The sequence below is a fragment of the Carya illinoinensis genome, chromosome 1, assembly GCF_018687715.1.
Source record: "Carya illinoinensis cultivar Pawnee chromosome 1, C.illinoinensisPawnee_v1, whole genome shotgun sequence".
NCBI classification, from domain to species: Eukaryota; Viridiplantae; Streptophyta; class Magnoliopsida; order Fagales; family Juglandaceae; genus Carya; species Carya illinoinensis.
The window spans coordinates 42,798,509-42,823,874 of record NC_056752.1 but is presented as its reverse complement, the minus strand read 5'-3'; the positions used below and the strand labels follow the sequence as shown (position 1 = coordinate 42,823,874).

Here is a 25,366-nt window from a genome sequence, read left to right as displayed (position 1 = left end):
TCGAACGGTAAGTTACTACCGTTCGAACGTATTAACTGAATATTAATTTCCATCCCTAATTAATCGGTTTTCATGATAATAAATAATATTTAAATGCAATATTCGGTATTAATTATATTAAATATAATAATTAATTCAATTATAATATATTTTAATTGTTAAATATATTAAATGCAATATATTTAATGCACTTATATATTATTAAACACTATGTATTATATATATAATTTTTTATATATATAGTATATATTATATTATATTTAATTAAAATATATTATACTATTGAATATTATATAGTATATAGTATAAGTTATATTATATAGTATAATTAATATAATATAGACTACTATATACATGAAGCTATGTTCATGTATTTATATAACATATATATTATATGTGATATTAACTAGTATCACATATATATACTAGTATAGATGACACTATATATATTAATAGTAGATATTCTATTATTAAATATCTACTATTAATATTATAGTACTAAACATTATATATATATGCATGTGATACATATAACCCTATGCTATGATACCATATATATGTTATATATAATAGGTTAATATATGTACTTGACTATAACATTAGATGTAATATGATATTTTATACTATATATGTTACTAAACTATATAATATATGTTTGATTATATATTATATACTTATATTACTATGGCTCTAAACTATAGTACATTTAGAAATTATTATATTTAAAGAATTAATTCAAAAAAATACTTTGGATCAACAATATAACTTAAACGTTTGAACGGTTTACAATTGGCGTTCAAACATTTAAGAATACGTTCGAACGTATATATTAACGTTCGAACGTTAAATTAGGGGGGACATGTGTCCCGCTAATCGATTTGACGTTTGAACAGTCTAATATAACCATTCCAACGTTTAATAAAAACGTTTGAACTTATATTTTCACGTTCGAACGTTAAATTAGCGGGGGAAATTTTTCCCGCTTGTCGATTTGACGTTCGAACGTTCATTAAACAACCATTCGAACGTAAATGTTCTGCATTTACACGACAGAACCTCACAATCTCGCACTCGTTCCAGTCGACCGAGCATCACTCCCACGCTCATTTTGTTCCAACCAACGCCATTATTCTTCAATATAGCCCTCAAATATTACTAACTCCTATCAATCTCTTATATTTTCGGATTAAGAGGTTGTTTTTACCGTTTGGTGAAGAGTTTTTACCGTTTGGTGGATTTTCCGCTTTATCTCTCCAAATCAGGTATTCTCCTTAAATTTGACCTCATTTTAGTTTTTATATAAGTGTTTTCGTTTGCTTACATGAGTTCGTCATATAGTTTGCTATCTTTTGATGTAATATGGACTGTAAATTTTGGAGTTTTCGGAGGTTGAAGACGAGTGATTTCTGGAAGTAATCTGTTTGAAAGGTATTCGTGTTCCGTTCGAACGGTATGTTCCGTTCGAACGTAATATATTAGATCGAACGGTGACGAGCACCGTTTGAACGATTTCTTGGGCAGTGTTAAAATAATTAACATTTTAAATGCAGGAGTGTAATTAAAAATTAATTAATTATAATCTACATTTAATAATACTTAAATACTTAAAAGATTCAAATAATCAAATGAGAATGAATTTACCTTACAAATCATCTAAGATTTGTTACAAAACTTAATTATTTATGATGTTGAATTATTTGTTTGATACATGTTAAATATTGGCATATCTTATATTGCTTGTTCATCAATATTAGCCTTAGACCCGTTCGAGAGTTATCAATCCGCCTTAATTGAAAGATTGATAACTCTTGAATTGTCCAGAGTGGACAGTTTGGAATTGTAAGATCATTCTCGCAAACTATCGATCTATATCTGTTATACGTTCAGCATTAAGATTTTGGCAGATTTATCCCCTGTTCTCCAGATATGCAGTTTCGGTGATGTTGTATCGACGATGGATAAGTCGATGCACACAACCAGACGAGCATATTTGGAGAACTATGGGGAGATGCTGCCGAAATTTTGTTGGGCGTGACAGATTATAGAGGATAGGTTTGCGACTATGATCTTACAATTCCGAATGGGATAGGACCAACTACCCGGTGTAAGGTGGCATACTCCTTGATTGATACATGATACATGCTTGTTTGTTGATGCACACGTGATTGTTTATAATGAAGATAGTCAGCATGGATAAGAGTTGGATGCGAGTTAGCGATCGTTTGGATCAGAATTACAACGTATATGCTGAAGGTGTTAAGAAATTTTTAGAGTTTGCATTGGGTACATGTGATAGTGATGGATGTATTAGATGCCCATGTAAAGAATGTAGGAATTTGTGCTCTCATAAGATAGACTTGGTGAGAGAGCATCTGTTTGTAAAAGGTATTGACAAGGGTTATACTGATTGGGTCTTACACAGGGAACCATATCCAACTTCATTCGATGCTCCACATGAAGAAGAAGCTATCGATGAAGATGTACAACCAGATGTTGTTGGAGATGAGTATGATGAGGATATGGAAGAAATGTTAGGTGACATCGGTGCGGGAATGTTTATGAATAAAGGTGGCACGGACACATCAAGTTCAAATGATGGGGGTCATAATACTTTTGTACGATTGTGGAATGAGTCACAACGTGAGCTATATCCAGGATGCAGAAGACACAGTAAGTTGTCATTTACCATAAGACTGCTACATATAAAATCAATGTGCCGATTATCAATTAAGGCTGTCAATATGTTACTCGAGTTGTTTAAGGAGGCACTGCCATCAGATAATACACTTCCTCGTAACTTCTATGAAGCAAAAAAATTGAAACGAGGACTTGGATTTGATTACAACGTAATACATGCATGTAAGAATGACTGCATATTATTTTGGCAAGAGAATGAGCAGTTGAACGAATGTCCCATATGCCACGAGTCAAGATGGACATCTGACAAACAAAATGTGCCGCAAAAGGTAGTACGCCACTTTCCATTGACACCTAGATTACAACGATTATATATGTCACGTGCAACAGCTGCAGACATGATATGGCACTCATCAGCCAGAGTTAGAAACGATGATATTTTATCACATCCTGCTGACTCTCAGGTGTGGAAGGAATTTGATAAGGAGCATACATGGTTTGCAGAAGAACCACGTAATGTGAGACTTGGGTTGGCAACAGATGGATTTAATCCGTTTGGGAACATGAGTACTAGTCACAGTACTTGGCCAGTTGTACTTATGCCGTGTAATCTACCACCGTGGAAGTGTATGAAAGATCTATATTTCATGATGAGTTTGCTCATTCCAGGTCCGAGATCGTCGGGAAATGATATAGACATACACTTACAGCCATTGATTGCAGAATTGAAAGATTTGTGGGAGAATGGGGTTGTCACATTTGATTCATCAACAGGCAAGTCGTTCAAGATGCATGCTGCCGTTTTATGGACAATAAATGATTTTCCAGCATATGGAAACTTGTCAGGTTGGAGTACTAAGGGGAAAATGGCATGTCCAACTTGTAACAAACATACTAAATCTGAATGGCTCACTTACGGGAGAAAATTATGTTTCATGGGTCATCGTCGATTTCTACCTGGTGATCATAGATGGCGGGGAAATTCACAAATGTTTGATGGTACTGTTGAATGGGGCCAACCTCCACCATATTTGTCTGGTGAAGATTTACTTGCACAATTTGTAGATGTTGGTTGTAATGAATTTGGTAAAAAACAACGAAAGAGAAAACGAGCTACATCTGAGTTGAATTGGACTAAGAAGAGTATATTTTTTTTATCTTCCATACTGGTCAAAGTTAAAATTACGGCACAGTCTTGATGTTATGCATATTGAAAAAAATATATGCGAATCCGTATTGGGAACATTGATGTCAATTGAAGGAAAAACGAAGGATACATTAAACTCAAGGAAGGATTTGAAGCGGTTGGGAATAAGACCGGAAATGCAGTTGCAAGAAAATGGTTCATCCGTTTACATGCCGATTGGGTGGTATACATTGTCAAGGAATGAAAGGGCTACTTTTTGTGAGTGGATAATGAAAATTAAATTACCGGATGGTTATGCCTCGAATTTGACAAGGTGTGTGCGAACAAATGACTGGAAAATAACTCGGTTAAAAAGTCATGATTGTCATGTCCTTTTGCAGCGTATCTTGCCTATTGGTATACGTGGGTACTTGACTAAAGACGTGCGCGTGGCTTTGACTGAGTTGGGTTTATTTTTCAAAGACTTATGTGCACGGACATTAAATGTAGAAGCTTTGGATCGAATGGAACGGGAAATTCCCATCATATTGTGTAAGCTAGAAAGTATTTACCCACCGTCATTTTTCGATGTCATGGTTCACCTGGCCGTCCATTTGCCACGTGAGGCTCGACTTGCAGGACCAGTTCAGTATAGATGGATGTATCCCATTGAACGATTTCTTGGGAAGTTGAAACGAACAGTTGGTAATAAAGCTCGCCCAGAAGGATCAATTGCAGAAGCATATATTGATGATGAGTGGCATACCTTCTGTTCCAAATATTTCCACGGAGTTGACACTAGGTTTGATCGACCAGAAAGAAACTTTGACGTTGATAGAGCAAGACAACGAAATGTATTTTCCGTGTTTTCCCAACAAGTACGTCCACTTGGTGCAGTGCGTGGTTATGACTTATGTGGAAGAGAGTTTGAGAAAGCTCAGTGGTACGTGCTGAACAATTGCCCTGAAATAGAGATTTACTTGAAGTAAGTATTAATCTTTTCTTAATTTAGTATTCGCTCATTTACTTTCGCAAAATTCTAATAATATAAAATACATGTGGTAATCATCAATTTCAGTGATCATATTAACATGCTCAAGGAACTAGGAGTAAATGATATAGACCGGAAACATGAAGAGGAGTTTCCGAGATGGTTTGAACAACGGGTAATGACATTACATATGCGACACTTCATTCAATACAAATAGAAAATATTGATTGTTTTTTTTATTGATATAATAGACGTTTTACTTAATATGTAAGTTGTACAAATGCATGCCAATAATCCAAACGATATATCAGATGAATTGTATGCATTAGCGCGTGGCCCATCGAGACGGGCTACAAGATATTCTGCATGTATTTCTCGTGGTAGTAGGTATCACACAATAGATCGAGATCATTATAGGAAAACACAAAATAGTGGTGTACTAGTTGAGGGAAGTCATGATGGAGAAAATATTGATTTCTATGGAGTGATTGTTGATATAATTGGAATGAAATATTTGGGGGAGCTTGCAGTGTATTTGTTTAAGTGTGATTGGTGGGATTTAAGCAATCCTCGAACTGGAGTCCGTGATGATGAATATTTCTTAAGTATTAATACATCAAGAAAATGGTACGAGGATGATCCATTTATTTTAGCTTCTCAAGCATCTCAAGTATTCTACTTAGATGACTCGAAGTTGGGAACTCAATGGCGAGTAGTACAAAAATATGTTCCAAGAAATATATATGATGTTATCCCTCAGGCAGAAGGGCGAGATGAAGAAGAAGATGATGCCTCTACTCAAGAAGCATACCAAGAGAGTCAGCCCGTCTTTAATTTGTTTGTGGATTTGAGCCAGTATGAGATGATTCCATTGAATAGAGAAGATATTGAGGCTGAAATTGTTGATGCGACACTTGAGCAAAGTGTTGATTCATCTGAAGTATTTACAGAAGATGAGACTGAATTGTCAAATGATACTGATACAGATAGTGATTGACGAATTATATTTTCACATTACGTGATGATGAGCACTATTTTACTTAATGAATATTGTATCAATTTTTTGAAATTATGCCTCCGAAGAGAAAGGAAGTGCGCAACCCATCTCCACCTGTTCCTAGCTCTCCTTCAGAATAATAGTGAGTCAAATTATGACTCACTATTAGAGATTGACTCTACAGAACAAGGTAAAATTCTAATAGTCATAAAAGTTATTAATTAAGATTATAATAGAAAATTGATTATAATGTTATATATCATGATGACTTCACAGTACAATCTCGTCAAGGTCGAGGCACTACGAGAGGTGTGACGTTGGAAAAATATCGTAAGGTGGGTAAGATCAAAGTTAACATTCTTGATGAACATACCGGAGGCGAAGGACAACCAGCAGCTTGGCTTGCATCGCATGTGGGTGCTCTTACACGAACTTATGCACCTTTGGCAACAAGTTCATGGAAGAAAGTCCCCCAAGATGTTAAGGACCTTATCAAGAAGCGTTGTTTGGTAATGTTTAATAAATGAAATTTAATTGGACTTATAATTTTATTTTACTTTAAAGTTAGAATATTATAAATGATAATATTTTTGTCCAAACTTTTTTCTGTAAGGATGATTTCGAATTAAATTTTGGTCGGAGAGAGGAGCGTAAAACTGTGGAAGAGCTTATGACTAATGCATTCTGCAAGTATAAGGCGAGATGTCATGAGCATTATAATAAGTTTGAGAATAGTGAAGAAGCACGCCAACATCCTTTTCAAGATGTGCAACCTTCTGATTGGGAAAAACTTTGTGACATGTTTGAGGATCCATCATATAAGGTATAATTAATTTAATTATTTTAGTCCTATTTTTAATTTCGCTTTCTAATATTTTCAATTCTTATGTAGGAGCGAAGTTCTATAAACAAAACAAATAGATCAAAATTGAAGATTACTCATCATGCAGGCTCAAGATCTTTCCACCGCCTCTCTAAAAAATTGGTATTGCTATTCTTTCATTTGTATATAGTTAACTGAATATATTAATCATAATGACTTTATATCTTAACAAATCTTTATTATAGCAAGATTCAGATGCCAATTATGATCTGACAAAATTATATGCTGCATCACATACTAATCGTAATGGAGAGTGGAGTCATCCTGATGCCCGTGAAAATTATGTAAGTATTATAATTTGTTTTAAATAAATATATTTGAATATTTATGATGATATTAACTCTTTATCTTATGTGTAGGATAAAATGGTTGCCCTGCGTGCTGAATCTGCGTCAGATCAAAATTCCTCAAATACAGATGTTGAGATTTTTACACAAGTTCTGGGTGAACGTTCAGGATATTTGAGGGGTTTGGGTCGCTGTGTAAAACCTTCTCCCTCTTCCTCTTCTTCCGGGTCTGCCTCTATAGCTCAAGAGAATGCGAATCGTAGAATTGAAGAATTGGTTGCAAAACAACAAGAGTTAGAGGCTCAATTGGCGAGACAATGAGACATGGAGATGCGCCTCAAACAACATGAAGAAGAACAAGCAGAGTTCAGGAGAGATATGCAACTCCAAATGCAACAGCTTATGCAACTGTACAGGCCTCCAACCAACTGATGGTTTTTTACGTCTAGCTTATGACATTATCTAATTATGTATGAACAATGCTAGTTTTATGGTTATTTATTTCTTCGCACTTATTATAAAACTTTTGTGAGTAATTAAACAGTTCCTAATTTATGTTTTTCAAATAATATGGATGTCTATTTAGTTTTTTTTTTATAATTATTGGTTTTAATAAAAATAATATCCGTTCGAACGACCGAGTCACGTTCGAACATTAATGGGCATGCCGTTCAAACGATAATGTACCGTTCAAACAACAATGCGCAAACCGTTCGAACGATACCAGATGCTCAAAAAACCGTTCAAACGCAAGACAATACCATATCGTTCGAACGTTGATTATCACCGTTCGATCTCTTATACCGTTCGATCGTCTCATTTAACGTTCGAACGTATTTCTACTGATCGTTTGAACGTATCTTGATAACCGTTCAAAAGAAACGTTAACGTTCGAACGGTATATGAGAAGCATTCGAACGCTATTCTGGAACGAATTTTAACTGTGACAAAAAAATCCATCATTCGAATGGTATCGAACGGTCAATTTCAAAATTGTTCCAAAAGATATATTTTGGGACGAAATTGTGATTTTCGTCCCAATATATCTTCTGGGACAGTGATGTTGGGACGACCTTGAGACAAAATTTTTTCGACCCAAAAAATCTTTCGGACGAAATCTATATATTTTGGGATGAAAATTTTCGTCCCAAAATATGTTTTTTGTTGTAGTGTACCCAAACCAATACGTGACAGGTTTCCCAAATAATTAGAATATTTTAAAATCAAATTAAAGTAGATTGTGTAAATGATTAAGATTAATAAAAATAAAATTAAAGACCATGATGCAGAGTATATATAAAACCTGAGGTATAGATTTTTTCTCATATTATTTAAATATTAGCAGTTGTACATTGTACGAGTTATTCTATTTACAAGCAAGTCAGTGCGTAAAACGCACTTTTGATTAAATCATGTATTATCTACGCCAATTCGTAATTAAATAGAATTTTTCACGGGAAGATATATTGGATCGACGAATTTGAATAATCTAAATTTAGGTAGCATTTGTTTCGTTCGTAACTACTTTTTGGGGTGCAGGCAGTAAACACTAGTCAATGAAAAATAATTTTCAAGTTAAGGCTAAAATGAGTAAATGATACACCACCTACCAAACGATGGCTTTGTTACATCTTAGAATTCTTTGCTTTTGACCCAACAATGAGTCACAAACTTACCATTATTAGTCATTTTAAAGGGAGGTTAGGATAGTGATTTGAGATAAGATAAAAGTTAAATAAAATATTATTTTTTAATATTATTTTTATTTTGAGATTTGAAAAAATTGAATTGTTTATTTTATGTTTAAAAAAATTATAATGATCATATGAAATAAAATGAGTTAATAAGTTTCTTCTATCCAAACAACTCCTGAACAGCTTGACCGTGCGGTTTATAAATCAACTAGCTCGGTCAATGATATTTAGTCAAAACCATTACTAAACGTAGCTATTATTTTAGGCTTAGCGGTATAACACCCGCATCTTTCATTTGAGTAGACTTGGTAACGGAAGATGTTTTTATAATAAAATTAAAACACTTATAATAATAGAGCTCTTGTGAGTAAAGTAACAGAGTGAGAACGACGTACGGCAGCCAGCATATCGATCTTTTACATAATTTGGAGGTGGTTAATTTTGATATTCCCCCATTTAAAAAGGACTAAGACGTAAATTCTTTTAATTGCAGATCACACTCAAAAATCTCGGGGAAGTTTTTGTAAGTTTACTAATAAGGACCTTCAAATGTAAGTGCAATTAATATTGTTAAACAAGCTGGTATTTCAACATGACTCCACTTGCTGAAAATTCAATTATAATTATCATAAATTTAAAACACTAAACACTTGTATGTCATTGTAAGGCCATTTCAATGAAATGTCCGGAAGTATCAAAAAAAATAAGCTTATATCTTGCAAATACCTCCAATCAAATTAACTCATAGATTTTGGATAATATCGTATACAAAGCTAGCCTATGCAAATGACGCATCACTAATACGAGGAATTATAAAATAGAATGGAAAGTTTAATTCACAAATTAACTCATCTTATGGCGTCAATGAATATAAATGCTACATATTGATATTACAACAAAAAAAAGAGACATTATAACCACAATCAATCCCCAGACCTTTTTTTTTGTTTACGTATACCAATGACATTCAAATTGCCGAAAGACTAGCCCATTTCCCGAGTTCATAAGGATCCCCATTGTAATATAGCTTAATTCTATTGGCCAATGACAAACCTGATGCCAATGGTGGAGCTCTAAAACCAGAATCGTCTTGTTCTGTGGAGTCATCTGCAAAAGCTGCAACATCTCCAAGGAGTTTGAATGAAATTTTGCGGGTTTGTATCGGCTTAGGGAAATCGAAGTACATTGCCGTTCCAACCTTAGCCTCTGGAACTCGAAACTCCCCAATTGTTACCATGCTATAAGGTTCCTGTGATATAATTGTAACATATTAGCCATCGTTGAAAATTATAACTCGCATCCATGCCTTTACTCCTATTGTTATTTTCCCGTGACATTATTTTCTTGTTACCCATGCATTGTCTGAATGGATGTAGACACAAAGCAAAGAGATAAGAAAGTAATCATGAATAGTTACACCAGGCTGAAGTTTTTTTTTTTTTTTCTATAAGGATTTGGCACAACTGATTCCTAAGAAGTTTTAGCAATCCCTTCTACTTCAATCTCGCAATTAGGTTGAGTAAATTGAACAGAGCACCTGTTCTAATTATTGGAGTTCTGATGACTAAATACAACAAATACAATCAAACAGGACTGAACCTGTGAGTAAGGGCTGTCAACAAACCAAATTGTTCGTGAACAACTTGAACTCAACTTGTATAAACTCGGCTTGAACTTGGTTCAATTAATGAACGAACTGTTTGTGAATGGTAATTTTGGTTGAATATTAAATGAGTTAAAACTCATATAAGCTCAGTTTGACTCGGTTTAAGCTTTTATATAATCAACTCGACTCATTTGAGTTTGTTTAAAGCTAATATATATATCTAAAATATCTGAGCAATAAAATAGGCTACATGGTATCTTCCAGGGTAATATAACACTAACAGAAAAAGTAGGTGAAAGTAAATACCTGGAGAAAAGATACTTGAATATACAGCACAGCTGGAGAAATAAGTCTGTCTTCCAAAAGTGTCACTGATGTATCCAGGATATGTGCATCTGAAGAAGGTGAATGGGTAACACGAGGCTTTATTGCAGTGAAAGCATCTAGGCGAAATCCAACAACCAAAGGTGAAGCAAGAGGTATATACTGTTCCAAGACAAGATCGTTGTCCATCAGCCTCTCAGTCTCAATTGGAACCTAGAAGAACAAAAGAGGATTTTCAGCAGCAGTGGATATGGAACAAAGTTAAAAAATGAACTGAGTTATAGGTGGAAAAAGCACAGAAGCATTAGTTGTACCTTGAATCTATTTAATTTTGGAGCTCTATCCAACCAAATTTTCAAATTCATTTGATCAGGATCACTTGTTCCCGTCTCTTTCTTTACGGGCCATCCAACCACAAGGATCCTTTTGGCATGAAGACAAGGATCACTTTCAACTGAACCTCCAAAAGAGGCACGCCGATTTACTTGCGCAAAGGGATTTTCATCTAAAGACAAAAGATTGAAGTCTTTCTCAAAGTTTACAGAACTTGAACCAGGTCGTTGAAGACTTAGTGTTATCCAAATGATTCGGCACCGAACAGGATTCCTAAAGGCAAATTTTACATGTCTAGGCACTTTATCCTCTCCACTCAACTTTTCTGGTCCAAAGAACTCTGATGAAGACATGATCAGGGATTGAACATCCCACTTTCCCATGCATGACCTTTCTTCCTTGTGTATTTTATTGCTAGCCCAGATTTGTACCTGTGTAACAATATCTTGGTAAAGAGTCAAAGGAAGTAGAATAGACAACAACCAGTTATTGACATAAGTTCTAAAAGATAAATAACTACAAGAATCTCACACCTATAAAACATAGGGTACGATATGGAACAAAACATGATATAGATACATTAGCCAAGCAAAGTTGTGAACGGACCAAGCACTCTGCAGGCTCAACAATAACTGTTCACGCTTCAGCCAAAACTCTCTATTTATGGATGTCAGCTCATGATTGTTCTAGCGATTTTACTTCTTATTTGGATTTTTAGTCCTGTTTTCCTTCACCTATTTAGCAAGGTGCTCTTGTATATACCACGTGTACTTGGGTAGTGCCCCTTGGTGCATTTTAACAAAAATATCTAATAAAAAAATTGCACATGCAGGTATATATAAGTATGTCATGCATGATAAACCGTTATGGTCGGTATCTTGCAGGCAATTTCAAGTTTGATGACTGCAAATATAGAAAAACCATTCTATCCTGCTATACTAATGAACATATATGAAGTTCAACCCAACTGTGCTTTCAACTTCCAAAATTGAACAAAACAATAACTCCTGTACTTGGATTCTGTTGCAAACAGTGCTGCACAGGTCTACGTGAACAGAAATTTATTTTTTGGGTCCAGGATGGGGGTGGGCGTTTGCTTTTTCAAACAAACAAAGTGGTAGGGACTTCATAAAACCAGGCATACATGATAGAGATCATGCCACGTGCATGATTTATAAGGGTTCAATTAGAGAAAAAAAGGTATGAATACTTCAATGAAAATTATTTTCAAAACCAAATATTGAAGCCCATTTATTTTCATGTTTGCCATTCATAAATTATTTGCAATTTTAATCCAATGCAACCAGTGATAGCAATATGGAAAACACCATATTCAGGGACTTCAAACAAATAAATGTAGTTAATTTGTTTCCAAAACTATCATCAACTACTGCACTGAAAAAAGAACAAAGGCACGACGCATGATAATTCTTGATTAATCGAGAGTCTTCTTTGGTATAGACTGGGGTATATAAATACTGTAAAGGGTAGAGGATTGAAAATATCCCACTGAACCATGACTTATTGGTAGAAAGTTCCCTGATTAAACACCTAAACTTAGCTAGTCTTTTAGGCAAAAGGGTGGTCAAATTGCCCAGACTCTTGTTATTTATTTAGGTTTAAGTCCCTTCTTAACTAGGTTTCTCCTCTTGTACACAACCCGTGTACTTGGGCTTTGCCTAGTTTATAATTAACTTAATTCTTACTTCAAAAAATAAATTATATAGGTTTAATCCCGACAATAATAACATTTGACAGCTTCTGATTCATTTTCTTTCAAATAAGCAACTAGAAGTTCATTTATCTGACTAATTTACTACCTATTAGGAATCACTAACCTTTACTTTAGAAATGGCGAAAGTCAATCTTTTAGTAGTTCCTCAAGGGGGAAGTTAAAATGATTTTGAATCAAAACTCTAGATTTTTCTTTTCATCCCTTGCTAAAATATTACATCCGGGAGCCATTACTAGGTAATCTACTATACAACCATTAACGAAAATGTTTTGGTTAACAAAATTGCCTTCGTCATCCAGCCAAATATCTTTTACTTACAAAGCAAAGAAAAAAGTAAAATTATTCTCAAGAAAACTAGCCTATAATTGAGATTATACGCCAATTTAGGGTACATTTAATATGCAAAATAGACCCACGGAATGGAATTGTTATTACCATAGAATGGCCATTTCATTGCTTCGTTAAAGTTTTACTCTTAGGAATAAATTTTCTGTAAGCATACCTATTCCCACATTTCCAGAAATAATGATGGAATTGAGAGAGTTTAAGAAAAAAAAAACTGCTTATTACATTTTCAAAAACAATTCAAGAAAATTCATCCTTAAAGTCAGAAAAACTATTCCCACATTCCCAGAAATAGTGATGGAAATTAAAAGGATTTAAAAAAAAAAATTCAAAAAAAATCATTTCTTATATTTTTTACCAGCCACCACTCATAGAACCGGCGGTGGTCGCACCACCTCGGTTTCTGTAAGGGGTGGCCAACTACTCCAAGGGGAGGCTTGGGGTAAAAAATAGTTTGTTTGATTCTTGGATTGAACAAAAGTAATTTAGATTTTTTTGGCCTGCCAACCATTCTGGGTCTTTCTAAGTTATTAAAAAGTAAAAGTGGGTTTTTTGGAAAATAATTTTTTTGGGTTTGGGCATTGGAGGAATTTTGATTAAAATCTAGTAGAACATCATAATATTAATACCAAACAAAAAAATAGGAATGGTAATTGCACTGCAGCCTCTTATATTCCCAGTAATAACTTTTCCTATAGTTAAGGTAATGACTATTCTGCAAACCATACTTGCCTTCGGTGCTCTTTTATACTTCTTGTTGATTACATAGAACAACAGGATTCTAGCTTATAAACACTGACTCACTGCATATATGCATTGTCCAAGACAAAAATAAAGTGAACAAGGCAGCGCACTCACCATGGGAGCATCAGCCGTTGAATAGCCACATGGACTAACAAGCAAGGTTACCCCCTTGACATCGGAAAGGGTACCAAGAACAACAACAAATTCAACGCGGGTTGTATTAGGAGGAGCTTTCCAATATGAATGTGTTGATCCAGAATTTAACGGAGCAAGTAATGACAAAAAGGGTGCTGAATCTGCCGCTGTTTCAACCTACGATCAGATAATATAATGCTAGGATTCAAGAAATGATAAAAAAATAAAAAAAATGCTAATAATAATGTAGCATGATGTCTTTTTCTATCTATCATCTGTAAGTAATTATATAACATATATATACCCCTTACCCAAAAATATTCTTTCAGCCTCCTAATAATCTTTCCCAAGGAATACACTCAGAAAGAAACTCCAACTCTCAAAGCTCAAATGGCTAGTTCTATCAGATCATTTTTCGCATTCAATCCAAGAGACAGGAGAAAATAATAGTGCATTATTTTTCTAGATTGGAATATCCTGTGAGAAAGTTTTTGTGATATATTTATTGCAATGACTGTCAGTTTTCTACAAGAATATGGACTGGTGTAATGCTCTCTGGCGCCATGAAGAAAGATGTCACTTGGTCTTCTCTACACGCCACCTTAGACAGCTTACATGAACAAAAAGGAGGTGTACTAGAGGTGCTCTCCTAAAGCAAGTTAACAGAGTAAAGGAGATTTTTCTTTAAAAAAAGCAACCAGCAAGAGTTTTGAACCTTGAGTGACTTAGCCAGTAAGTCCATCCCCTGATATGGCAAAGCAAGGAAAGTGGCTAGAAAGACAGGATTAATGATAATTAGCCTTAACATGCATTAGTGAGTTCCAAGGTTTGTTCGTTAGTATGTTGCTGAAAGGTATTTCGAAGCTTCATATTATTTAATAGAATGGTAAGCTGGGTCAAGCAGGTTTTTTTTCAAGTAGAGCGGTAGCCTGTTTAGATAAGTTAAGATAAAGACAGTGATAGACTCTTTTTTCTTTATGATAAGTAACCAACTCGGCCATCTTAACATTGTTACCAATTTTTCTTTTTCTATGAAAAGCTAGTTATAAAGTGAAGGAAATTAGGGTACCACCAAGGTGATAGCCCAATTGGCAAAGGCCAGGGGATCGTTCTTCCCTCCATTGCCCAAGGTCACAGGTTCAAAACGGCTTGCCTTAGTAAAACTTGTGAATCAAAGTCTTGGAGGCCTTTGCATGCTGACACCTTGGTGGGGTTGCAGTGATGGGCTGTTCCACTCGGGGTCAGTAGCTATGGCACAAACCGAACATGCCTCAATGAGTGGGGGCCCTTATGGTAACGCCGAGAGGGGGAAGTGACATTGGCCACCCCTCCCCATTCTTTTGAAGGGGGGGAAAAAGTGAAGGAAATTAGGGTGCAACACAACAAGAATGTTTGTTCGGGCACTTGGGTGAGTAGCAGTAAGTGAACTAGGTTAAGTCAAAAGGTGCAAGTGGTTGATTGACCAACCATTCCGGTAAGGACAGGCACGAAGTAACTTTAAGCCCAGTGATTATTGCTGTCAATTGCCTAGTATAAATGGAGTATTGCCCATCCTAAATAAATACTAACAGTCTAATGTAAACATGCTATCCACGTGCACACGGAAGGAAAAAATATGGTGTTTATCCTCCTCAAACTAGGTAATTGGATAATAGCACAAAGCAAATAATACTGATGACATGGTGAATGGAGAAGGGGCAATACCGAGTGTAGAAAGCTGGCGAATGGAAATTCAGCAAGGGATTCGTCTCCATTAAGTAAATATCTTAGTTCTTTTACAGCTTCACCACAATCAGAATACTGATTCCTTTCGGAAAGATAATCCCTTGAGGATGATCCAATCACCTGGTTCAAAGCTTTGTATGCAGCACTGTCTGCACGGGCACTTCTTCGCAAACTAATCAACACCCTGACATAGTCCAACATCAACGCATCAGGCACGATGCCATGGCAGCATTGCTTGCAGATAACACTGTCCAGTGTTACTGAACGGTTAGAGGAGCCATCAATTTGGTAGCCGTGGCTTGAGCCACTCAGGCTTGAAAAACCATTGTTGGTGGAGACCTCCCTTGAGTTATAGCCTGGAAGAAGAAGAGCCCCTCTTCCAACACAACAAACTTTACAAACCTTTCTTTCACATTGAGAACACAAGAAGACAGATTGTGAGCCTCCAGCAGATGAAACCATAGGGGGTGTACGTATTGGTGTTTTGGTTTCAGCATGCACTTCACACATGCCGCCAGAACAACTCTCCGCAATTCCAGCGATATTCCAGAAATCTATCACATTATCATCAGTAGTGTCCAGACCAATAGCAGCAGTTATTTTGTCTTCAACGGAAGCTTGACCAAGTAGTGCAAGGTGATTTGCAAGTTTGCATAATCTTCCCACGTAGGAGTCATCAAGCAAAAGATTTGGATTTATGGTAACAGGATCAATCCCAACTGATAATAAAGCCCGATCCCTTTCAGCAGCAGAAAGATTCAATCTAAGCCGTTCAATTTCAAGTTTCATAGCTTCTATGAAGTCTAGTTTCCTATCCTGTAAAGTTGCATAGTCATACAGATCAACTTTTTACCATTTCACATTTACATTCAACACATGAAACCTTATTGTTAAGCTTTAATAACTCTCGAAACAACATGTGTATGGTGTAAACAAACAATTCAAGTAAAATATATACATAAAAACAAATTCCAAAATTACCAGCCAACATAATAAGTTAATCTTGTGATAGGGTTGGGTCTTATAAGGGGGATAGGTTCACACAATTATACCAGTAACATAAGGTGCAAATGAGGCCTAAAACTGCAAGCAATGGTGGCACCAATAACCTGGAATAAGCTAACATTAAATGACAGTGCCATACATACTTTTTATATTTAAAAGGAAGATAAGAAGCTTCTGCCTCCTTGCTCAAGAAAATAGATAAAGGTCTTAAAGCCCAGCTTTTGATGCCTGGGAGCCCTGAGACTGCCACTAAGAAAAATGTGTAATTATCACAGATATATCGAAATTTGGGGCCTCTGAACACTAGAACTCATATTTTCTTTTTTGGCGTTGTACATTTTTAAGGTGTTCAGATTGACAGCATAATAAGAAGAGTTTATGGATGATACAGTGTAAAAGTGATGCTCATGATCCAGCAAAGGATTTGACCTTTGACTGAGCTAAGAGGTGGAAACAATCACCATAGTTAGCCTAAAGTCGATCATATTTAAGGCTTATCAAAAAATATATTATGCGTGTGATCTAGGCCGCAAAACAATACATAAAAAACACAACACATATGTACTTTTCTGATTAAGTACAGAAACCACATACACAAACATATCACATAAAAATCTATAAGGGGAAATTCAGAAAAAGAAAAAAAAACAAAGGTGTCAATTTTAACAATTATTTTTCACCTCAACTAGATTGCAGAAGCGTGTATTCCAGGCCTAGTCCACAACAAAAACAGGCCAAATGCAACCAGACTTTACAAGTTTCATACTTTTAATGAAGATTTCAGAAGCCATAACCACAATGTAGAAATGATCTGCTTTACAGGACAAGACATTGTCATTTTATCCTGTCCATCATGCTTAGTATCTTAATTTTAAGATAGCAATCGCCAAGCCCAGAGATTGAGAACATGAAAATATGATTGGGAACAATGTTATGCAAATAGAAAAAAATATTATTTATATTTCATGAATATTGACGTCTGTTATCTTGGATCTCAATCTTTCATACAGAGATTGCAAATGATTTCATCCATACAATAATATCAAGGCCAATAAGTTCAAAAGTGCACCAATGGTATCGAATACATATCCTTCAATTCGAAGAAAAATTTTACAGCTATAAGAACAGTTATGTTTTATATTTACAGAATGTTGGAATATTAAGAGAGTACGTGGTGGCTAAAATGATAACATCAAGATGGATGAGTGAAAATAAGGAAAAATCAATAAAAAAAAAATCAAACCCATTCCTATTTGAGGTGGCTCTTTGTTTAGGAAAAGATGACAAAAGGACACCTAAGACAGTCTGGCAAGCAGTCTTCCTAGACCTAGTTAGAAACAATAACATAATTCAAGTAGGAGTGGAAAGCACTGAAGGAAAGCCTGAAGTCCCTTAGTGAAGGATATGCTAGATAGAGAAGCAACAGAAAGTATAACTTAATAGAATAGAACTGCAAAAAGAATAAAAGAGAAAAAAAAGCATAAAGCCAACTCCAATTAGTTGAATACGATTTATGTAGCCAAGCTCGGTTTCGGGCATAGTTTAGTTGAGTTTGGCTTATCTACACATAGTCATCAATCTCTGTGAAGGAATATAGGACAAGTCAACTTACAATGAACTTGTAAAACTAAACTATCCAAGAAACTTGATGGAATTACCAAATCCATTAGGATGAGAAACACAAGCAATCAATTGTGAAAGAAAAATTGAAGCAGATGCACTAATGAGCAGAATGAGTCATGATGTGAAAGCATCAAACTGGCCAATAAGAAAAACTGACAACAAAAATATTTTTCAAGCGAAGATGTTGAACACTTTGATATTCACTTGATAATAGCTATTAAACAAGGAATAATATAATGGCTCAAAGCAATATGCAACCGATAATAACATACCATTCTTGGCCCCGCAAGGGATGTCAGACAAGTTATGTACTGCTGGGAGATACTGTCTGAAGTTTGCATATCTTGTGATGAAGAATGTCTTTGATCATTTTGAGCACCAGAAAATTCAATAGCAGCTTGGTCCAAGAAATCAAGCAAGTCACTTCCCTCGTTTACAACTTTTTCCCTCACTGGTTGAGAGAAGGGTTCAGAAGATGTTTCCTCTCCAGTCAAAAGGTCAACCCAAAGGTTGGTAGAAGTGATTTGTTGCACTGATGGTGGCACATCTTCACTAGATGAAGTGCCCAAAAATGGATTGGAGTCTATGCTAGACAAAGAGGGATTGGTTTCCTTATGACTTCTTTTGGCAAGCTCATTTAATCTTTCACCAGGACCATCATTTGTAAATATGCCCCTCCAAGGAAGAGAAACACCAAGGATCTCTATCTGTAATTAAATTTACTAGAAAATATTAACAACCAACAACTACAGAGAACTCCACCCAGGAAAGAAATATTAAACACGAATAAAAAACTTTTCATCTGGATTTTTTTTTGTTTTTGGGGGGGGGGGGGGGGAGGCTGACACCAGACTGCAGCAGGGTATTTTGGTAAAATGATGTTACTTTTATAAGGTATTTTACAAAAATACCCTTCATTTTAAAGCATAGTTGTGTAATGTGTGTTTATCATTGTTCTTTTGGATTAGTAATGAGCAAAAATCAAATTAGTGTGGACTAATTTACAAGAATAATTATCTTCCATAGATATTATTTTGACAATAACGGTGCACCACAGAAAACATTTTTGTCTTCCTAGCTCAAGACCAATCTACAGCTTCAATATAGTTCTAATAAACCCACCCAAAGGACCCTTAACAGCATGTTCTTACATGTGCTCATATCCAACTAACAATAGATATGCACGTTAAAACGTCGAAAAATTCCATTTATGTCAACCCCACCCCTTTGTTCCTAAAATCTGAATTTAAATAGCACCGATGCCACTTTAATAAAAATCACATTCAACCTATATTATACTTCTGTAAGAACCAAAACAAGAAAAATCTAGGCTAAGATTATGACACATCAACTATTTTTTTTTTTTATAAGTAAATCATCAACTAAAATATATATTAAAATTTCTCTCTACCTCACCGAGAGTCATAGGGCTGCTTCCAGGATCAGCAGGATAAAATGTCAGTGCAACAACACGAGTAAGGAAGTCCAGTTCCCCCTCCAGTTCTTCAAAATCATACAATAATGAAATGGTTGGTTTATCTTGTGCATGAAGGCGAGCACCTGCACCAGTAACAGCCATATCTTCTGCAGTAATTGGCCCAGGTAAGGGTATAATGAGGTTTGTCCCACTTACACACTGAGGTATGGAAGCACCCTGTCAACAAAGTCCAATGCAGGATTAGAAATTATAAACATTAATAACAAAGTGACTCGAGATTGAATATCAGGAAAACAAATCCATAGGGGAATAAGAGTAGATTAGTTAAATCCGGCATCAGTATCTACAACAGATACATAAATAAAGGTTAAAGTAAATGTGCATTGGAAATGTCAGGTGTGCCCAAGTTTATCGTCAAGCTAGATATATCTAAAAAACCATTTCCAATTATTGTATTTTTTCCTCTAAGGGGGACCTACACCCAAAAAGAAAAAAAATATGTACTCCTTTTCCCATTATCTTCCTTGCTACTTGAAACTATACTTTTAAATTTACAAACACGTATCTATTTTTTTACAACTAAGAAAGACAATTTTATTAATACAAATAAACTAGGCAAAGCCCATGTACACATGAAGTATACAAAAGAAAACACCTAAATACATTCTAAGAAGCAGAAAACGACAACAGAAAATCATGAGCAGAAGCACCATTAACCACTAAAGCAGAAAACCAAAGCAATAAAAAACACACAAAAAAAACTCCAGAGTTCCTCCTTATCATTGAAACACCACTCATTCCTTTCATCCAAATATACCACATAAGACACAAAGGAACCATATTCCACACCACATCCACTTGAGAGCAACCATGAAGCCCATTCCAACACGCGAGAAGATCAACCACTCTCAAGGCATCACCCAAGCCAAACCAATTCTACAAAAAGTTCCATCACACAATGCCCTTGCCACCTTACAATGCAAAAGTAAATGATCCACAGTTTCCCCATGCTTCTTACACATGAAACACCAACCCAAAACAATAAGACCGCGCTTCCTTAAAATAGTCCATCATCAAATTTCCCCAAACATGCAAGTTTTATTTTTCTTACAAGATAAGCTTTATTCATGATCAAAAGGAGAGAGGACGCATAATCAAAGTACATGAAGGGTGTACAACAAATTTATCCAGTGGGAAAGAGAGAAGAGAGCAAGAAAATCTTGGAAAATAAAGCTAGAGATACATTAGGTTGGCAGCCATCCATTGATAGAGTACATTGCAGAAGAAGTATTAAGGTCTTGGGTCGTCCTTGAAATGTCTTGAAAACTTCGGTTATTTCTTTCAGAGTAGATCTTTCCTCAGTCGAGTCAAATCCACACTGCAGATTAATCTCTTTTTTTTGGAGCTTTACAACTAACAAGGGTTCACTGCTCCTATATGCTTCAAGCTTATGGACACTTTAAGTTTATATGCTCGCATCTTGCCGTTAGGGTTTATTAACCTGCATGTTGATAATCTCTTTCCCTTGGGTTGAGAAGACGACATATGGCCTTAGGTCCACACTGCTTTAGACCCTATGCCTAGAAGTCAGTTCATAAGAGCTCTAGTTTACTTCTTATTTATACTGTCTTTCTGTTTTCGTTCACCTCTTTAAGCGGGTGCTTTACTAGTATACTCCTTGTTACCATTTGCAAAATGACGTCTAAAAGTCACATACACTCCCCATGTAATTTGATGATGCTGGTATATATTAAAAAAAATAAGGGCTACGTACAACCAAAAGTCCGATGAGGTCTATGGGGTTTAACTGTGAGTTTTACGGCTGAGCAAAGAGTTATAGGTGAGTTAAAGTGATCATGGGGTTCCCAAAACAATTAGTTATAGAATCGAAAGTTTTTGTTTTGATGAATGATGGAGGCTCCTTGCTCATAACAGAGAGGAGCTAGAAGGTAGTGAAGGAGATGAGAGTTGAGACTTGGGATGGTATAGGTGCATTGGTTTGTCAAAACACTGGAGGATTGCCTAAGGGGTGGGATGAAGGACTTCTACGCTACATCAATGGAGGGTGCTAGAAGTTTCATAGCGTAGAGATGCTCAAATGCCTGCAGTCAATTTATGGCGCTAGTGGAATATGGTGAGGGTGGAAGACGAAACTTTATCTTCATACTGAAAGAAATGGAGGGAAGGGATGGAGGAGGATGGCAGTTGCACTGAGGGAGGCCATATCGAAGGAGGAAGTCGTGAACCGCAATAGAGGTGGGGTATTGTAGAGGCTGTCGATGGTGGGGATTCGAATGCAAAATCAGTCGTACAAGGAGGCACTGGTGCAGACGATGTCGCCAGTGCAGTCTAGAGAGCAGTATAGGGGTGGAACTATAGACAGGTGGGACAGCTCAGTGTAGAGCCACCGCGAGACATAATAATGGCCAAGAGATCAAAATGGTTCCTCAAACCACTGGTACAACACATGCACAGTGGAAGGGTGGGAGTGGCAGGTCCTTTGTCGGTCTGGTAGGAGTTGGTATGCACAATACTCTGAAAGAAATGAAATCACAATTGGCGGCATTGCAGGAGAAAGTCAACACATGATACGGTGCATTGAGGAAGAAGATGATGTGGGCCTAGGCTACACGGTCCATAAGAGTATCAGGCTTGATAAGATTGATAGGCCAAAAGCAAGCGGGAAGGACATGGGCTGGTCATCTGGGTTCTAACCCATGGAACATATTGATTTATTTCTTTTATTCCAATATATTCTTTGCTAATTGTTTTAACCTTTTATTGAAAATAGTGACGATATTGGGGATAGAGCCAAATGATGAAAAATTATCATGTCCGATGAAGCGACCGATTAAAGTGTCATTCACGGTACATAAACTATTCAGCCAAAGCAACTCTTGTGGGACTTAATCATGTGGATGGGCGACCGAAAGTAAGTGGAATGGACATGGGCGGCTCCTCTAGGCCTCAGCCCATGGGGCAAAATAAAGGTAGGAGCCCAGCTCATGTGGAGAATCAGAAGAGGAAGGGGAGGAGGGGGGGGAGACTAGGCCTTCCACCAGCGAGAGACGGCCAATCTTGCCAGAAGAGATCCTGATAGCCTTGTTCCCAGCCAAGAAACCTTCAACGGTGACCTAGCTAGTGAAGACGACAACAGTAGTTAACCCTGGCAGAACCAAAAAGGTTTCCCGTTGCACACAACTGAGTGTCGCATCTCAAACCCAACAAGGACAAACAAGGCCAACAGATAGCAAGGGAGAGCACTCTCTTGAGCTTCAGGTGGCACTTTCTTTGGCGAATGGTTTTCAGCCTTGGGATGTAGCCCATGTGTTATTTTTAGAGGCTAGGAGTGACAAGGGACAAGATCTGGGGCCATCACGGATGTTAGTCCCTACACTTGACTCCTCTGAGTGGGATGGTAGGCCTACCTGTGCTGAGGAAGAGATGAGGGTGCCGATGAAGCCACAATGGACACCCAGGGACGAGATCGACATGGTTGGGGAGCCCACACCCCTAAATTGTCTGCTGCCAAGTCAGTCTAGTGTCTCTGATTGGGTTTTACATAAGGTAAAGCAAGTCCAGCATTGTATGGGAATTGAATGTGAGGGTTTTGAGGAACAATTCATGGCTTTGCTTACAGCCATTGAAGTTGGATATGTTTAGTTAAAGAAATCAGATTCTGAAAAATGGAGGGAGCTAAAGAGTTTAACGTGGTCTCTAAACTATGAGGCAGCTCAAACAAAGAAAGATCCAAAGGGAGAGGGCTAGCACCATCTTTATGAAGCCTAAAATCATTTCTTGGAATGTCTGAGGGCTTAACGAGGCCAATAAGTACCTTCGGATAAAAAATTTGTTTCGTGAGTGAAAGGCAAACATTGTGTGCTTATAGAAAACTAAGCTGAAATTTATTCCAAGGAGAATCATTCGAAGTTTATGGAGATGTACATATGTAGATTGGGCTTATCTTGCTTCCGATGGGGCCTTAGGAGGTGTCTTATTGATGTGGGATGGAAGGGTTGTAGAGAAAATGGAGGAATTCATTAGGGAGTATATAGTGGCATGTTCCTTTAAGAGTGTGGAAGACAATTTTTTGTGGGCTTTTGCTGGTATTTATGAGCCAAATTTGGACAGCAATAGAAGACCTTTATGGGAAGAAATTGCTAAAGTACATAGCTGGTGGGATTTACCATGATACATAGGTGGTGACTTTAATGTTATAAAGTTCTCAAGTGAATGTTTTTTTTTTTTTTTTATAAATAAAAGTTCTCAAGTGAATGTTCAGGAGAAAGTAGGCTGCAGCCAGCAACGATAGAATTCTCGGAGTGTATCTTCAACTTGGAGTTGGTGGATATCCCTCTCATGGAAGAAGCATAAACGTGCTCCAATAATCATGTGGTCTAGATTGGACAAATTTTTAGCCTCATTGAGTGGGAAATTCATTATCCGGACCTTTGTCAAAAGAGGCTGCCCTCACCTTTGTTCGGATCATTTTCCTCTCTTGTTGGATTGTGGTGGTATTCAAAGAGGGCGTCAGTATTTTAAATTCGAAAATATGTGGCTAAAAACTGAAGGTTTTGTGAAAAAGGGCCAGGCAATGGTGATCTTCATATCAGATTCATGGCACCCCTAGCTTCATTTTTGCAGGTAAACTCAAAAGCTTTAAAAAAAAATTTCAAGTTGTGGAATGTTCAATCCTTTGGTGATATAGGTGAGCGTAAGAAGTCCATGACGGAGGAGTTAGAGGAGATAGAGATGATACAAGAGGGGTGGGTTCTTTCCTCGAAAGAATTATCTCATAAGTCTAAGTTAGCTTTAGAATTAGAGAGAGTTATTTTATTATAAGAGATCTCTTGACGTCAAAATCAAGAGCATTGTAGTTGAAAGAAAGAGACCAAAGTACAAAGTGCTTTCATAGAGTGGTCAACTCTCATAGGAGAACTAATACTATTGAGATGCTGAATATAGATGGTGCGGATTGTACGAAGGCTCCTATGATTCGAGAGCATGCTGCTGAATTTTTTGAACACTTGTTTACCGAACAAGTGGGGTGGCGACCAAAGCTCTCAATGGACTAGCCTTTTAGTCCATTGACCTGCAAAATGTTTCTTGGTTGGAGAGACCCCTTGAGGAGACAAAGGTTCATGATGTGGTAAAGAGAATGGTCAAAGACAAAGCACTTGGTCTGGAAGATTTTTCTATGGGATTCTTTCAATCATGTTGGGATGTGGTGAAGGAAGATTTAATGAAGATGTTCCAGGAATTATTTTCGGTTGGGCAATTTGAGAAAAACCTTAATTTCTCTTTTATAATTACCGCACTTATTCCAAAGATGATTGGGGCATCAGAGGGGAAGGATTATCAGCCCATTAGTCTTGTGAATGGGGTGTATAAGATCATCTCCAAGGTGCTTGCAAATCTCCTAGGGGAGGATCATTACAAAATCCCAAAATGCATTACAACATTTGTAAGGGGTAGGCAAATTCTAAACTTAGTTCTCATCGCCAACGAATGCCCAGATCCTATGCAAGTTGGATATGGAGAAGGCCTATGATCATGTCAATTGGAAGTTTCTACTTTACTTGCTTGGAAGGTGTGGATTTGGCAAGAGATGGCGCTCGTGGATCTGATGGTGCATTTCAATGGTGAAGTTTTCAACTTTGGTGAATGACAGTCCAATTGGTTTCTTTAATAGCTTTCGAGATCTAAGACAAGGGGATTCTTTGCTCCCACTCCTTTTT

General features: G+C 36.6%; 1 protein-coding gene and 1 long non-coding RNA gene across 3 annotated transcripts in view; one reads left to right on the top strand and one right to left on the bottom strand.

Annotated features, from left to right (window-relative positions):
* The first annotated feature begins 6,198 nt into the window (after positions 1 to 6,198).
* On the top strand, positions 6,199 to 6,658 carry LOC122302951. Its single transcript, XR_006240556.1, has 3 exons — positions 6,199 to 6,260; positions 6,365 to 6,574; positions 6,644 to 6,658. It is a non-coding gene; the product is annotated as an uncharacterized LOC122302951 (long non-coding RNA).
* Positions 6,659 to 9,445: 2,787 nt separating this feature from the next.
* Positions 9,446 to 25,366, bottom strand: part of LOC122275728 (probable phosphoinositide phosphatase SAC9) — a 35,989-nt gene continuing 20,068 nt past the window's right edge. For both annotated transcript variants that reach the window (XM_043084931.1, XM_043084938.1), the window contains 7 exons: positions 19,602 to 19,844; positions 18,463 to 18,897; positions 15,542 to 16,378; positions 13,817 to 14,014; positions 10,860 to 11,309; positions 10,528 to 10,758; positions 9,446 to 9,864 (listed from right to left, as the gene is read on the bottom strand). In XM_043084931.1, the coding sequence (XP_042940865.1) occupies positions 9,583 to 9,864; positions 10,528 to 10,758; positions 10,860 to 11,309; positions 13,817 to 14,014; positions 15,542 to 16,378; positions 18,463 to 18,897; positions 19,602 to 19,844 (2,676 nt within the window). In that variant the 3' untranslated portion in view covers positions 9,446 to 9,582. The remainder of the gene's footprint in view (positions 9,865 to 10,527; positions 10,759 to 10,859; positions 11,310 to 13,816; positions 14,015 to 15,541; positions 16,379 to 18,462; positions 18,898 to 19,601; positions 19,845 to 25,366) is intronic.